This window comes from Pristis pectinata, chromosome 14 (genome assembly GCF_009764475.1).
Source record: "Pristis pectinata isolate sPriPec2 chromosome 14, sPriPec2.1.pri, whole genome shotgun sequence".
Classification (NCBI taxonomy): Eukaryota; Metazoa; Chordata; class Chondrichthyes; order Rhinopristiformes; family Pristidae; genus Pristis; species Pristis pectinata.
The window spans coordinates 15,153,572-15,169,884 of record NC_067418.1 but is presented as its reverse complement, the minus strand read 5'-3'; the positions used below and the strand labels follow the sequence as shown (position 1 = coordinate 15,169,884).

The window sequence follows — 16,313 nt, the reverse complement described above, 5'->3', positions numbered from 1 at the left end:
TAGAAGGGTTAAGAACCTTTTATACAAATGTTGAACATTTGTTCAATTTGTTGTATTTGTATTCAGAGCAAACAGCAAATCAATGCCAATGGCAGTCTATGATTTAACAGACAATTACATTTGCCTAAAACTGCAAAAGAATAGCACCTAGATAATAAAAATTAACAGAAAAATAAAAAGCTCCTCCTTCTGAATATATGTTTAAATATCTTTTCACTGGGTTATGTCAACATGAGGTTCACCATTGCTTTCAATGCACCAGCACCATCTTTGGATGATCGAGGAAAAGGATGCATGAAGATCTCAAATCTGGCACAAAACAGTGATTCCCATCTTCCTCCCACCCCTCCCAAGTGCTTCTCTAAGTTGGACTACTCATAGCAGGCATCTCATGACACTGCAGAGATATCACCAATGCAGTCTCCCAATCCACTGGAAGGATAAACAAACCAATATCAGTGTCCTCTCCCAGGCCAAAGTCCCCAGCATCCAGACTTCAATCATACTCAGTTGGATTTCTGGGTGAGCGCTCTGTTCGGACAACAAAATCCCAAAACAGTCACTCTGTTCTGAGCTTTTTCAGGGGAAGATACTACCAGGCAAACACAGGGAAACATTCAGAATGTGCTCAGAGCCTCCATGAAAATACTCCCACTGATTCCCAAAAATCCCTGGACCACGACTACTCAAAAACTTCAAACTATCCACCAGGGACTTCCAGCCCCATCTGTGGGAGTGTCTGTGCTTACTACATTGGCTTTATTAGTCACTTGAACACCCACAAAACTGGAGTGGTGGCAAGTTATCCTTGATCTCAAGGGCTATCCAAGAAGATTATTGCCAATTCCCATGATAATAGCTCAAGTAGTCTGCCAACTTTTGAATCACTGCAGTCCACAATGTGAACCCTTGCAGATGATTTGCTCAGTCAAACAAATCTAATCTTAAACTGCAATAAGACGAAATATTCTTTTCCTCTACCCCACCAGCACCCTCTCCCACATAGGTAAACATATAGACAGGAATCAAAGGAGTGGAAGATGCATAACAGTCAGTCAAGAACACAGATTCAATGGTTGAAGGATGTTATAAACACCAAGAATGACAAAGCCACGAAGGAAATTTAAACTAAAAGAAGGAATTTTAAAGTACTGAGAAATGGAATTTATAACTCAGAATACAGACAACATTTACACACTGTTATGTTGCACTGACAAAGTAATGGGGTTGGGCCAGAGATTCGTGAACATTATTTCAGCTACATCTTCAGGAAGATGTGTTAATTATACCCTTCCCTAACCCCCACACCCATTCTTTGCCAAAATGGCAAATAGAAAAAGCAGAATAAAAATACTTTTTCAGAATTATGACCAATTTCATTCCCCACACTAAGGCCCCTGAGATGAAGCACATCCCTAATTTGGTCATTGACCTTCTTCCTTCTCTTATCATCAAATATGAAATGTTCTCACGATAGTTTTGTGGGAGCAACCCATGGGTGGCTTTTGCCCTGAACATGTATGATATTTTTGGGCAAAAAAAAAGTCACTATTTTTTCCAGTGAGACCTTGTTCATCCCTTTTCAGTTTATCAACTTGAGCCTGTAGACCTGCAAAGCTTTTTAAATTTTTCTTAGCTCAGAATATCATCCCACACAATTCTTTCCAATAAACTGATGGAGTCAAGTTTCAGTTCACATTTTTTCCTTTGGCAATTTTTTTTTCAGGTTATCAAGCCACAGAATTAATTTACTTTCCTACAATCTTCAAGCTTTTAAAGTTAAGGCACAAATGATTTCATCCCTTCCTTCTAATTTGCCTCATTTTCTTCTGTTTCATCCCTGGAAATATACTGTAGAACAAATCTTGGCTTTGCATTTAAACTTCCCAAATGATTTTAAAACAATCAAATAACAAAGATGTTTTCAACTTTCCCCACGAAGAGAAAATACAATGTGTAAAACATGAAGCCAAGAATATCAAACCCCTCCAAACTCTGGAAGCCGTACAAGATAAAAAGTCACTGCAAGACATTTTTTTTTATTAGTCTTTTGTTCATTTGCCAGTGATTCAAATTAATCCCATGATCCAAATTTTTCAACTAATAACCCTGAAAATGGGTGCATCAAGTACCTGTCCTGCTGCCTTTTAAAAAAACTTCATGTCATCTGCTTGCAATATTCTTAGACAATGCATTCCAGACCTTATCATGTGTGAAGAAATATCTCCATCAGTTCTTTTAGCAATTATTATATAAAAGCCTCTAGTTTCTGATCCATTTTCCATTTGAATAATGTTTCCCTTTTTGCTCCAAAAAGAAAAAAAATGTTTATTTTGAATATCACATTCATATCTCCACTTAACCCTTCTTGCCACTTGGAGAACAATTCTAGCTTCTCCAACCTCTTCCCATCAGTAAATTCCCTTATGGTGGCAAATTTTCTGCACCACCTCCAGCTGTTTTTTGTACCCACCTCAGAACAACATTATTGACACTCACCTTCTTGTTTCTTTCAAGGTGCATCACTTCACATCAGCCTATTTCATGAGGCAACACCCACCTGATGTCTGCTCCAATCATGCTCACCACATTGACATACTCTGATGTCAGAGTACAATATCGAAGCTTGCAAATGATCAAAGTCCAGCGCTCAAAGCGAGATGAACTGAAGTTTTAACCCTAGTGAACTACATCGCAGTTTGAAATCATCTCCCCCTCTTTACCTCTTCCTGAGAGAAGTTACCACCATCTGTCTTAGAAGGTACTTCATTGCTGTTGTTATTTAAAGTCCATGCATACATCACACCATGACCTTCACCTGTTATTTCTTCAAAGCACTCAAATCAGGTTAATTAGACATGACTAGGTTTCAACAAATTCATGCCACAATTTAACTTGATTTTCCAAGCACACATTAATCTTTTTCCTTGGCAATGAAGTTGATTAGATTTCCTATTAGATGGATTGGGTTTTTAGATACCAGGTTTATTGCCTCCTGATAAAAAGCAAGGGTGCAGTATCTGCACATCTCCAGGCCTTTGGCACCACTCCAATACCCAAAGATTAAAGAAGATGGTGTGCAGAGCTTCTGCTACCTCCATCCCAAATACTCCCAAGCATCCACCTGGACTGGTGGACATTAAATGTTGAGTGCTAGTAAATTTGTTGAGTACCTCCTATTGTTTTAGGATGTTATACAATGTTTCAACTCCTCTGATATTCACCTCAGCCTCTTCTTTAGTGAAGACACAAAAAGTATTCTCAGTACCAGACCCTGTCCTCTGCCTCAACTAAAAGGTAGATTCCTTTTAACCACAAGTGGTCCTACCATTTCCCAAACTATACTTTCACTTCTACAAGCTTACAGATTTTTGGTTTTGTTTTCATGCTAATATTTCATATCGCCTCCGCCATTCTTGATTCCCTTGCTTTGCAGTTGTGTGTCCCAACTTTCCAATGACTGTTAATGGCTGGAACATTATGAGCAATGGGTGCAGAACTTCTTGAACAGTGCTCGGAGTATGTGACTTGGGGGGGAAGGGGCAGAGTTGCAGGGAGTGGGCTGGGAGACAGGGGAAAAAGACGTTACTGCAGGCTCCAGTATTGATTCTATATAATTCCTCCGCAATAACCCTCTTTCATAATACTCAACAGTAACTGCACTAATGTAACTACACCAATATAAATTCACACTCAATTTCTGAATGAGAATGTATTTGCATACCGAAACCCTAGGGCATGCTCTGTTAGACACAGTGGTTTTTGCCACATGCCATTCAAGATATTTACAGATGCTCAAATTCAGCCCTTTCTGCATTTAGTAATGTTTCCACATTAACATGCTGGCTTTCTTATCCATATTCTAATGAAATGGAAAGTGCTTCATATTCAATTAACAATGGAAGCTTCCTTTACAACAAGTGCAAACACACCATCACAACTCCCAGCCACAATATGTATGCATAATGCTGAAAAGGTATTGGGCAGTTTAGTCATCTCTCTCAATCAGCTGTCCAGTAAAATGATCAAACATGCAAGGAGTAACTGCTCCAAACTGAAGCAAACTTCTCCAGTTTCAAGGAATTAGTCGGAGAAGAGACTGTTACAATATGCCGACAATACATTGCTGTTGCACGGTTAAGTGGCCCAGTAACTGCAAGCGAAGCTCCCATACACTGCACATATCATAGCACTTCACAGCAATGTAACCTCTAATTGGTGTCCGATGAAGGAACTTTACAAAGAAACTTAATGGTGAATAGAAAAGCCCATATAATCAGAACATTGGTCTGCCAAAGTTCCTGTACAGAAATGACAAATTTGTGTCAAAAAAAAATCCTTTCATGTATTCTTGAAGTTCCAATTTTGCCTGCTGCAAAACATAGCAATTCTAAAACAATATGATCAGGTTATTATGCTCATTCCGTCTTCACAAAATCAAGTTAGCCTCTGGGAAATCTTACAGAATTGTGTTGTCCATTACCATTACTGAATTATTTCAATTAAGTCAGGTGATATGTTGCAAAAAAAAAGTTAGAGCCTCTACCACGAAGGAAATTATTAGTACAACTATCTTCATTGTCAAAAACGTTTGTAAGCTTTGAGCATTAGAGGGTAGACTGCTGCTGTATATGCAGATAATTGCAGGCTCCAAACCACTGTTACAATTTAACACTACAAGTGCAATACCATACAGTACCATGAAACGTTTATTCATGAAGAGCATATGTTTTCTCTGCATCTGTGGAGTAACCACCAAAAAGAGTAAGAATTGTGCAATACCTTAAGTGAAAGGCTTTGCACGTGTGCACTGAGACATAACAGCCCCAATACTACTCTAAAGCAATTATGGATCCACACAGTGATAGTAGAATATGCTTTTTTTTAAAGTTGAGTGCTAGATCCTTGAATGACATTTAAAGTTCAGCTGCATTCAGCAAGTAGGATTCCCCAATGCCCAGCCAGACTGTGTGATGGAGAATTACAAAGGGAAAGGGAAGAAGCAAAAAAAAACAAAGCATTCAGTTGCAGGCTCTGTTGGTCCATCACCTGATGAGTATCTGTGGATTAAGATCAATGGATAGCAGTATCCCTGTCATCTATAGAAATAATATGAAAAAAATACATATTAAATTACACATTCTAGCAACAGCAATACAGAATGAAATTCAATTGCTTCTCTGTTTAAAAAAAACAGGGATTCCAGATTCATTCGCAAGGTTGAATGATGTGAAATACCTGGCTGAAATAAACATCTCACACCACATGTGCTAGAGCAAAGAATTGCCATCATCACACAAGACTGTCTCCCAGTTGCCTAGATTTGGCTTCCACTTACAAAGATATAGGTTAACCATCAGCATTACTTCAACAAACAGTGGTTGAGTGTGTAACCACAAGACTCCTCACGAAAACAAATACTCAAAGACAGGTCATACCTCTTCAAACTGTCAAAAATTCAGATTTTTTTTTACTTGCAAAACAAGATTTGGACAGTTTTTTTTTCTTTCATCCTGCAACATTTCCCTACATTCCCCTTCTCTATTGCCCTAGCTAAAAAGATTGCATTCCTTCCATAGTCATTTAGAGGTTGTGGGCATTGCTAGCAAGGTCAATATTTATTGTCCATCCCCATCAGCCCAGAATAGGTGATGGGGGCCACCTTCCTGAACTGCTGTTGTCCCAGTAATGAAGGTACCATCTCTGTGGGGTGGAGAACTATAGGACTTTGACCCTACAATGAAGAAACATTGATATTTTACCATGGATTGTGGGCAACTTATGAAGACAGCTTGCAGGTTGTTGAGATCCCATGCACCAAAATGTCCTAGCACATCAAAGCGTTTTGGGAGGGGCCAATGAAGGTTTGACAACTTGCTGCAGCACTTCGTAGATAGTGCACAGTGCAACCACATTGTGCTGGTGGTGGAGCGAATATTTAGGGTAGGGGATTGAGTGCAAATAAAAGGGGTATGTTGGAATTAAAACTCAAATGTTGTTGGAGCTATTTTTGCTTCAGAAGGTAGAAAATACCTCGTAAATGGTGAGGAACCTTTGAGTGGTCAGTTGCTAAGTTGCTGCAGCATACCTTTGACTTGCTCTTGTGGCCATGGTATCAATGTGGTCAGTCCAGTTATTTTTTTCTGCTAATGGTGAATATCAGCACCACCCCAACCCAACCACCCGCTCTCAAAGATGTTGATAATGGGCGATTTGAGGACAGTAAAGCAATTGAATATCAAGAGTTGGTAGTTAGTCTTTCACTTGTTAGAGATTATCATTGGTTGCTACAAATACCATTTGCCCCTTTCGGCTCAATGAAAAAGATCGAATTCATACAGCACTTTTCAAGACCCAAGTTAGCTAAACTGCTAAACAGTTAACTAATTTTTAAGAAGTGCAAAATATAGCAGCCAAACTGAACCAAGCAAGCTCACTCGAAACTGGCCCGCCACGTTAACTTAAAGGTCAATGGTGCCATACCAGCAATATCTACAACACAAGAAAAGATAAGAATAAAAAGCCTCATTAATAGAAATATATAGCATTGACCTGGCAGCTGGTTCTTTGTTTACCAGAGAAAAGAAATCTTAAACCAGTTAAATGTCTATCACTGAGAACCCATTCACTCACCTTTTAGGGGGTATCAAAGGATACCTCTCAGGGGCCAGTCTCCTTTGAATGTCATCAGTTGACACAGTGTACTCCATTGTCAATGATGTGGGAGCATTAAAATGCCTGGCTCTAAACCAGTTATAGAGTCACAGAGTCAAAGAGTAATACAGCACGAAAATGGGCCCTTTGGCCCAACTCGTCCATGCCAACCAAATTGCCCACTTAAGGAAGTCCTATTTGCCTGTGTTTGGCCATATCCCTCTAAACCTTTCCCATCCATGTACTTACCCAAATGGCTTTTAAATGTTATTGTACTTGCCTCAACTACTTCTCTGGCAGCTCATTCCATATATGCGCTGCCCTCTGTGCGAGCTTGCCCCTCATTTCCCTTTTGAATCTTTCCCCTCTCACCTTAGTTTAGCCTCATTGGTCATGTTATACTGCCTTCCATCTCATCAGTCTATAACTGTTGAAATGCTTGCACAATGAGTGATTATCTTTGTCTATCACCTCAAATAGTGGAAAATGCTATTATTTGTTTAACAAAAACAAATCACAACCAGACAATCATCACAAATACAACAAATCATAGAAAGAGATCTTAAAAGATTTAGTAACTCTTCCCTTCATCGCACTGGTAATTGAGGGTGAGTAGACAGGATGATAATTAATCTGGTTGGATTTATTTTTTTTGTACACAGCATACATGGAGAAAATTTTCCAAATGATCATGGATATTCCAGATGTTGGAACAGTTGGGCCAATTCTGGGGTGTAATTCTTAGCTGTAAAGTGGGGACTTTGTCAGGGTGGATGACATTTTCTGTATACAGCCCACAGTGACATTTAGAGACAGCAATACAGCACAGAAACACAAGAGATTCTGCAGATGCTGGAATCAGGAGCAACACACACAAAATGCTGGAGGAACTCAGGTCAGGCAGCACCTATGGAGGGAAATAAACAGTCGGCATTTCGGGTCAAGATCCTTCATCAGGACTGGAAAGGAAGAGGGCAGAAGTGAGAATAAAAAGGTAGGGGGAGGGGAGGAGCACAAGCTGGCAGGTGATAGCAGAGACAAGGTAGATGGGCGAGGGAGGGAGGGAATGAAAGGGAACAATGCAAGAAGTTAGGAGGCAAAGGGCTAGAGAAGAAGGAATCTGATAGAAGAGGACAGTAGACCATGGAATAAAAAGGGAAGGTGGTGGGGGAACCAGGAGGGAGGTGACGGGCAGGTCATGAGAGGGGAAAAGAGAAGGGGTGAGGGGGCCGCACAAATGAGAGAATACCGGGGGGGGGTGGGGGGGGGGAGAAAAAAAAAAGGGGAAAAAACCAGAGGGGAGGGGTTACCAAAATTTAGAGAAATCGATGTCGATGCCATCAGGTTGGAGACTACCAAGACGGAATATGAAGTGTTGCTCCTCCAACCTGTACGTCAACGTGGCAGTAGAGGAGGCCATGGACAGACCTGCCAGTATGGGAATGGGAAGTGGAATTAAAGTGTATAGCCACAGGGAGATCCTGGCTGTTGCGGTGGACAGAGCAAAGGTGTTCGATGAAGCGGTCACCCAACCTGTGTCTGGTCTCAAGGGATGTAGAGGAGGCCGCATCAGGAGCCCCAAATGCAATAAATGACACCCTCACATTCACAGCACGGAGACAGGCCCTTTGGCCTAAACTCATCCATGCCAACCACGGTGCCTACTAAGCTACCTGCATTTGGCCCATACCCCCCTAAACCCCTCCTATCCGTGTACTTATCCAAATGTCTTTTAAGAGTTATTATTGAACCTGCCTCAACAACTTCCTCTGGCAGATCATTCCATATACGCACCACCCTCTGCACAAATTGCTTCCTTTTAATTCTTTCACCGTAAAACCTACGCCCTCTAGTTTTTCCATTCTCCTTCCCTGGGCAAAACACGATGTGTGTTCACCCTATCTATACCCTTCATGATTTTACACACTCCTCAATCTCCTACCTTCCAAGGAATAAAGTCCTAGACCACCCAACCTCTCCCTGTAACTCAGTCCCGTGAGTATTGACAAATTAGTTTCTTGAAATGAAGTGCTAATAACTGGTGTGTACGATGACAGGAACTTCAGGATGAGACCAGAGCACAGTGATCGGATTCTACAGTGGACCCACTTAAATTCAAGACCTCAGGTCAGTGCTACTTTTCTTACAACAGTGACATTTCACATAAGGAGATAAAAACACAGGCATGCCCTGGTCCAAGGTAAAAACATGCACTACTTTCACAAACCCAGACTAAAGCATGCACAGTGAACACACACCACATATAGACGGACATATTAGCAAGGGCTGCTTACCATCTTTGGCGGACCAGAGATGAGAGAAGCAGTCTCTGTTGTTGTGCTTAGTACCTGATGAGTCGTCAAGGAAAGATTCTAAGGTTAGATTCCAGATCAAGCAAGCCATCCTTTAGAGTTATAACATTAGGTTACATGAGTAGCACAGGCAAACGAACATGGCAAGGAAATAAAACAAATAAATTTTTATTGCAGAGGTGACAGAGCATATGTCACTAGCGGGAGGAATAAACCAATGGTTACACCATAAATTTACGTTTTCCCTGTTAATCGTAGGAAAGAACACAAAAGGCTTTTAGGTCTATGATAATAAAATTAATCAAAGCAAGTTTATAACGGTATCTCTGAACCTAATGAAGTTCTCATCCTTGTGCTCAAGTTACTCCATTCTTTTGGCCCTCTCCCTCTCTGATCTCCTCCAGCCCTGAAGGCTTAAAGATCTCTGCCCTCATCTTGTGTGCCTTGATTTCACTTGCCTACCACTGACCTTGATCTCCTTCTTTGGCTTCCTAGGCCCCAGCCCAGAAATTCCCTTTCAGACATTTTCCACCTCACTCTTGTCAATCTGTCCCAAGCTACTGCTATATGATTATATCAATTTTTATCTGATTACACTCCTATGAAGGATTTTAGAACATAGTACAGTACAGCACAGGAACAGGCCAGTCCGTTAATTATCTGGTTGTCTTGACAGTAAATCAAGGATAGATAATAATAGCTGGCCTTACCAGTGACACTCCCCCATCCTGAAAAAATAAACTTTAGACAAGTTATATCTCATCAATTCAGTTAATCAGCAAATCCAATGGCAAAGCTCACTACGACTGAAGTGCAAATCTGTGAGTTATTTTGTGCCTGCACATCAAAGATGGTGACTTAAGCCTAAACAGCAGGCCCTCCTCCAACCTCATCTCACACTGGGAAGTAAAGTTGGGTGGGAAGTTAAAACTGTTGGAATATTTGCTAGACACTTGAACCTGCTGTATGGGTCAGATTCAGATTCAAACTACCTCCCAACAACCCCTTGGAATAATTTCAGGCCCTTCCACATTAACAATTCACCAGCAAATTAGAAAGGAAATGGAGACAATTGAACGACAGGACATGCTTAGCCCAAGGGGTTATTAGAACATGGAAAGGCTACCTACAAGAGTCTACGAAGGCCACAACTTCACACAGTTGGTCTAGCATCCAATTAAGCTCCAGTTTAATTTCTAGCACCAACCTTTACTGATTGTGATTTCTGTCTTTAGTTTCAGTTGATAAAGTTTTGGAGCCCATCCAATCCTGACCAACAACTGCTGAATGTCCAAACAACCCTTGGAGGAAAAAAAACCTCTACATACTTTCTTTGGGGCTACTATGGAGTTTCCTTCTGTAGGAACCCAGAACTAGAGAATGTGAATGAGCACATAATCCACAAGACGAAGACTATTTAGGATTTAAATAGAGTCATTTCTTTACTTGATTCTTGCTGATCTTCAGAATTCACTAACTCAAAGCCATGAGCGCTCAGTTGCTGAGTTATTTCAAGGATGAGAGCAACAATTTTTTGTATGCCAAGGGAAACTGAAAATATGAGGATCATGCAGAAAAGAATATGATCCTACTGACTAGCAGTAAAGATGCAAAAAGGGCCATATGGTCTCATCCTATTTCTACATACTTGTGAAATGTAGATGAAAGCAGAGATTTTCCCTTTTTTTTAAAATTGATACCCAATTCCAAATTCCCAGCAGCGCACAGTAGTGTAGGGGCAGGCACGGTAGTGTAGCGGTTAGCGTAACGCTATTACAGCGCCAGCAACCCGGGTTCAATACCGGCCACTGTCTGTAAGGAGTTTGTATATTCTCCCCGTGTCTGTGTGGGTTTCCTCCAGGTGCTCCGGTTTCCTTCCACATTCCAAAGACGTACAGGTTAGGAAGTTGTGGGCATGCTATGTTAGTGCTGGAAGAGTGGCGACACTTGTGGGCTGCCCTCAGGACACTCTATGCAAAAGATGCATTTCACTGTGTGTTTCGATGTACATGTGACTAATGAAGGTATCTTAGCTAACATTGATTTTGGGCCTCTTTTACTTAAATTGCTACCATGTTTATACCGTGATGATGTAGACCAAACTGGAGGTGTTAAATTTCAATAACAAGCTATCTATACTTTGAGCTGTTAATCACACATTGTTAACCACCACTGGACACCATTTAATAGTGGGTTAAAGCAGTAATTAAAATATACACATATTGCTTACGGGCTTAAAAGTCATGTGCAAAACACATTGCTTTAGTGTTGGAGGCTAATTGTTATATTAAAAGGGTAATCCACCTACCTTCCTTTATTTAGGGCCTAGTAGTTTGCCGGCAAGGCACAATTGGCCTCAGCATCATCAACTTCTTTTGAAAGAATTACATAATGTTTTGGAATTTGCTGATGAGCATTTGATCAGAGTCCCTGGTCTCAGGAATGCACCGCCTTCAGTTATAAAGCCGAGCACTGCATTTGCTCAGCACTGCGGCTGCCTCATTACCTTTCACCCTTCATTCGAACCTAGAACAGCTGCAGTACGTCTGTGCTGTATACGAAAATAGAGCTGCTGGCAGCCAGTCAACAGACGTCTGCACATTTCACACACAGTCATCTGATCCCATCTTCCAGTGAAAATAGGGTGTGAGGCACTTCTGTTTGTTCAGCTCCAACTGCCAAGTTTACTTGAAATGTACCTCACTGCAAGCCAAGGGTTCGTCTGAGATTTGTGACAATAAACTCCATGAGTGCAACTTCAGGTTAAATCTATGTTTTCCTTTTTTAAATAAAAAGAGGGACACTATACTTTAGGAAGAGTAGAGCAGAGGTTCACCAGATTGATTCCTGGGATGGGGGAGGGGAGGTTGCTGTAAAAGGAGAGATGAAGTAGACTGGGTCTGCACTCTGCAGCGTCTAGAAAAGCAAGAAGTGATCTCATCGAGACACACAAAGTTCTGGTGAGGCTTGACTGAGTGGATGGAGAGATGCTGTTTCCCCTGGCTGAGGTGTCCAGATTAGCAGTCATAGTCTCAAGTTTAGGAGTCAGCCATTCAGGACAGGGATGAGAAGAAGTTTCTTCACCCAGATAGCAGTGAATTTTTGACATTCTCCAACCATGGTGGCTTTGGAGGATCATATACTGAGTACATTGAAAACCGATGAATACATTTTTTTTAGACATTTAAGGAATCAAGGGTTGGGGGTTAGCGCAGAAAGTGGCACAGAGGCAAGAGATCAATATCTGATGGAGTATGCATTAATGGTCAAAGGGTGTACTCCTGCTTCTATTTCCTACATTCAATGTGTTAGAGCATGCTCTTTGGTTCCACTTCATGTGTTAAATATTTAATGGTTCTGCTTCCATCATCATTTACATTCTGTAATTCATGGCTTTGGTAGACAAGGGCTTTCATATGGGAGCCCTGTAGCAACCATAGATTCTTCTCGTCAGTGTTGTTTGGCAAGGCAAGTAAACAGGATAGAGCCTTTAACCAAACAAACATACTTATTGTTAACACAGCTAACTAATAGCAGTGGCTGATACAACAGTGCGTCAGAGGTCATCCATATTGTACACTTTGTTCTTGAAAGATGTTTATCGACTCAGTTATTATGACAAGACCAACTTTGTATTCAGCCCAACGCAATGAATAGGTCTCAAAAACCTTCCAGCCTGCTCCACTGTTCACTAGAATCATGGCTGATCTTCTACCTGTAATCCACCTTTCTGCCCAATTCCATTTCCTTCACGGTCATGTATATACCTGGAACACCCCAGACTCTGGGGTAGAGAATTTGAAAGAAGAAATCATCGTTACCATGAAGAAATGTCTCCCAACTCTGTTCCAAAAGGCAAGTGTATGACATGAAGCTTTAGACTCAATAGCAAGAGAAACAGTTTCACTGAATCTATTATATCAAAACTTCCAAGAATGTTTCAATGAATGTGATTGTCCTTGGTTTCTACCAACTCCAAAGAAAAATCTGTGTTCTCTTCTATTCCACTAGTCAACCTGAGGTGGTGTTTAAAAAAGAAACATTAGTATGCCCATAATGATAGTTCTATTAAACCCTCATTTTGGATTACTCAGTTCCAGTGAGTCTAAATTCCCTGAATATGACAGAACATGAAGCCATTGAGCATGAAGCACTATTTCCACACCTTATTCTGGAGAAGAAATTTTCTGTTTCCTGGGCACCTTTATAAAGAAATTATGCACACAGTGGAATACAGCTTCAACATGTATGCTCCCATTAGTCAAGTCACAGTGGAAAATGGCAATATTTTTGGAGGGAGAGCTGGACGAATTTACTGCAGAAGAGACACGTCTGATGCACTTGTCTGTTCTTGCTCTCAGAATTAATGTGTGTTCCGAAAAAACACAAAATTGATGGGAAGAAAATGAATGTTATCCCAGAGTAGCAATACAAAAATGGGGAAGTTATTATGAAGCTGCTATAATTCTGCAATGACAACTAATGGTTAGAAGACTGAAAATGAACTAGTATTTACATCTGGCTTCTCATGTTTCTTTCCATACGTCACACAGCATTTCACAACCAGGTACAATCACAAGGAATTTGACAGTAGTTTAACCACACCAAGTTCCTACAAACAATAAAATCACTAAATAACTGTTTTTTTTTTAAAAACTGAAGTTTAAGACTAAATAGTGAGTATGCCTCTGAAGACAACCTTTCAATGCTTGAAATAAATGTCACAGGAACTCCATACCACCTAATAGGACAGATTAGTCATCGGTTTGCTAACTCAGCCAAAAGAGGACACATCTGACACTGCAGTCTCAGTACTGCACTGAAGTGTCAGCATTGACTTTTGTGTTCTGAATTCATGGAATGTAACTTGTAGTATAATGTGGATGAATGTGAAGTTATCCATTGTGGTAGGGAAAAAAAAAATCAGAAAGGATCAATATTATTTAAATGGGATATTAGAAAATGTTAATATAGAAAGAGACCTACACATTCTTGTACACCTATTAGTGAATGCAAATGTGCAAGTGCAGTAGGCAGTTAAGACAACCATTTGTAGCTGGCCTCCACTGAAAGTGATTGAATACAGGAGCAAGGATGTCTTACTACACTGATACATGGCCTTGGCAAGACCACATTGTGAATAGTGTGTAGTTTTGGTGTCCGTCCCCAAGGATGTACTAAGCATAGAGGGAATTCACCAGATGGACTCCTGGAGATGACTGGACTATCATTTGAGGAGCAGCTGGGTTTACCAGGCCCATATTCATGAACGTTGAATGAAAGATGATCTCATTGAAACTTAAAATTCTGACAAGGCAAGACAGATTGATAAGGGGAGGATGTTTCATTTGGCTGGGGGTCTAGAACCAGAGTTCATAATCTCAGGATATGGGACAAGACATTCAGGACTAAAAAAATTACTTCATTCTTTCAGAGTGTAGTGAATATGTGGAACTTTCTACAACAGAATGCAGTGAGGGTCAAATCACTGAATATACTTAAAATAAACTGATTTCTCGACACAAAAGGCGTCAAAAATATGGAAGGACAACAGGAAAATGGTATTGAGGTAGAGCAACCAATTAGTATTGAATGGTGTAGCAAGCTTGAAGGGCTGAACAGTCTGCTTCTATTTTCTATGTTTATCATCCACAGTCTTTGGCCTTGGAGGCAAGAGTTCTACTAACCCAGTCATGGGCAATAACGATCTGAAAGATAGTCAAGTATGATGATAAATCCAGAAACATTCTCTATCTAGCCACTATATCAAAAAAGGATCTGCAAACTGGTTGCTCTCCCTTAATACATTTCTATTAATAATCTGATATGACACATCACTCACGAGATAAATGCTGTAACATCCATCTACTACCAAAAACATCTTGGATGTTTCTGACAGGTCTCAGAGGACCCATCCTGGGCCCAGTTTTCAAATTATGAATTGAGGAATAGAGTCAGTTCATTTTCCAATATGAACATTTTTTTTTTAAAAAAAGGGGCTAGGGGAGGGCAAGGAAAGCATAGACAGATCAGATCTCCAGGAATATATGGTCAGCCACAGTCACCAGTAGGAATTCACACAGTGCCAATGCACTTACAAATTGAAGAACAGGATTTCCCTTGATATGACTAGCCCCTGGGGAAATCAGCATGAAGGCAGGCTGAGAAGTTGCTGTAGGAACATCACACACAGGCAGAGAGAGGCTGCAGCCGAGTCTCACTTTTACCCACCCATACCAGAATCAACTCCAAAAACTGTCCCTTGATTGAACATTGTGGGTGTGAAATTCTGATCTGCAAATAACAGTACACAAATGTTCCCCTTTGTTTAGAAATAAAAGTGAGTGGGTTAGAGCTGGTATACACAGCAGAATTTTTGGGAATTTCCATCCTGCCAAGTGAATGGTCAAGAGGAGATAAAATGTAAATACCAGTTAGAAAATTCAGGAACACTACTTTTAAATAGCAAAGGGACAAATAAAAACCCTATGCCCCATTAGTCGGTATTAATCAATTCTGTATTGAAGGACAGCAGGGCTGAAATGCTCTAGAACGATTCAATTTGCTGCAGATTAAGTTTAAAAAAAACTGCAGAAATTTTCTTCCTTAAGTAGTCTCACTGGCACTGTGGAAGCAAACAGACAGCAATGAAATGGAGCTTACAATGTTTAACTGTTTCACAACCTTAATGCTGCCATCAAGACACTGAAGAATGACAACATTCTCTTTAAAGAAAGGAATCAGGAACAAGTGATTCCTTCTCCTGCCTTGCATTTTCTTCAGCACCCTTTTAAGCCAATATTTCACATTTTAGGTCAGATTGTCCTGAAGGTTAATTGCCTAGACACTGCTCCAAGGAACTCAAGAGGAAAAAATACATATAATGGGGTATTTAAAAAAAATGATTACATTTCCTTCACTTCAACACATTAATTAGTTGCAAACTCACATTAGTTTACTCTGAAATGAAATAAAGATACATTCCATCTGACCTCTATACAGTACAGAGTAACTTCCTTTCACCTCCTTTGGTGTTTACTGCTACGAGTAATTAACACATTATTGCATTGGATATAGTCATAGAGTCCAACAGCACAGAAACAGGCCCTTCAGCCGGACTTGTCCAGGCTGACTGAGATGCCCATCTTATCTCATCCCATTTTCCTGCATTTGCTTGTATCCTACCCATGTACCTGTCCAAATGCATTTTAAATACTGTGATTGTATCTACCTCTACCACCTCGTTCCAAATACCCACCATCCTTTTTGTAAAAAATATACCCTCAGAACTCTTAAATATTTTCCCTCTCACCTTCAACCTACGCCTTCTACTTTTATGTTCCCCTA

General features: G+C 40.4%; 1 protein-coding gene across 4 annotated transcripts in view; it reads right to left on the bottom strand.

Annotated features, from left to right (window-relative positions):
• ano5a (anoctamin 5a) overlaps positions 1–16,313 on the bottom strand; it is a 117,393-nt gene that overhangs the window by 74,726 nt on the left and 26,354 nt on the right. For 2 of the 4 annotated variants that reach the window (XM_052029294.1, XM_052029293.1), the window contains one exon: positions 8,949–9,002. The exons of the other annotated variants lie outside the window; for them this stretch is intronic. In XM_052029294.1, the coding sequence (XP_051885254.1) occupies positions 8,949–9,002 (54 nt within the window). The remainder of the gene's footprint in view (positions 1–8,948; positions 9,003–16,313) is intronic. 4 annotated transcript variants of the gene reach the window in all.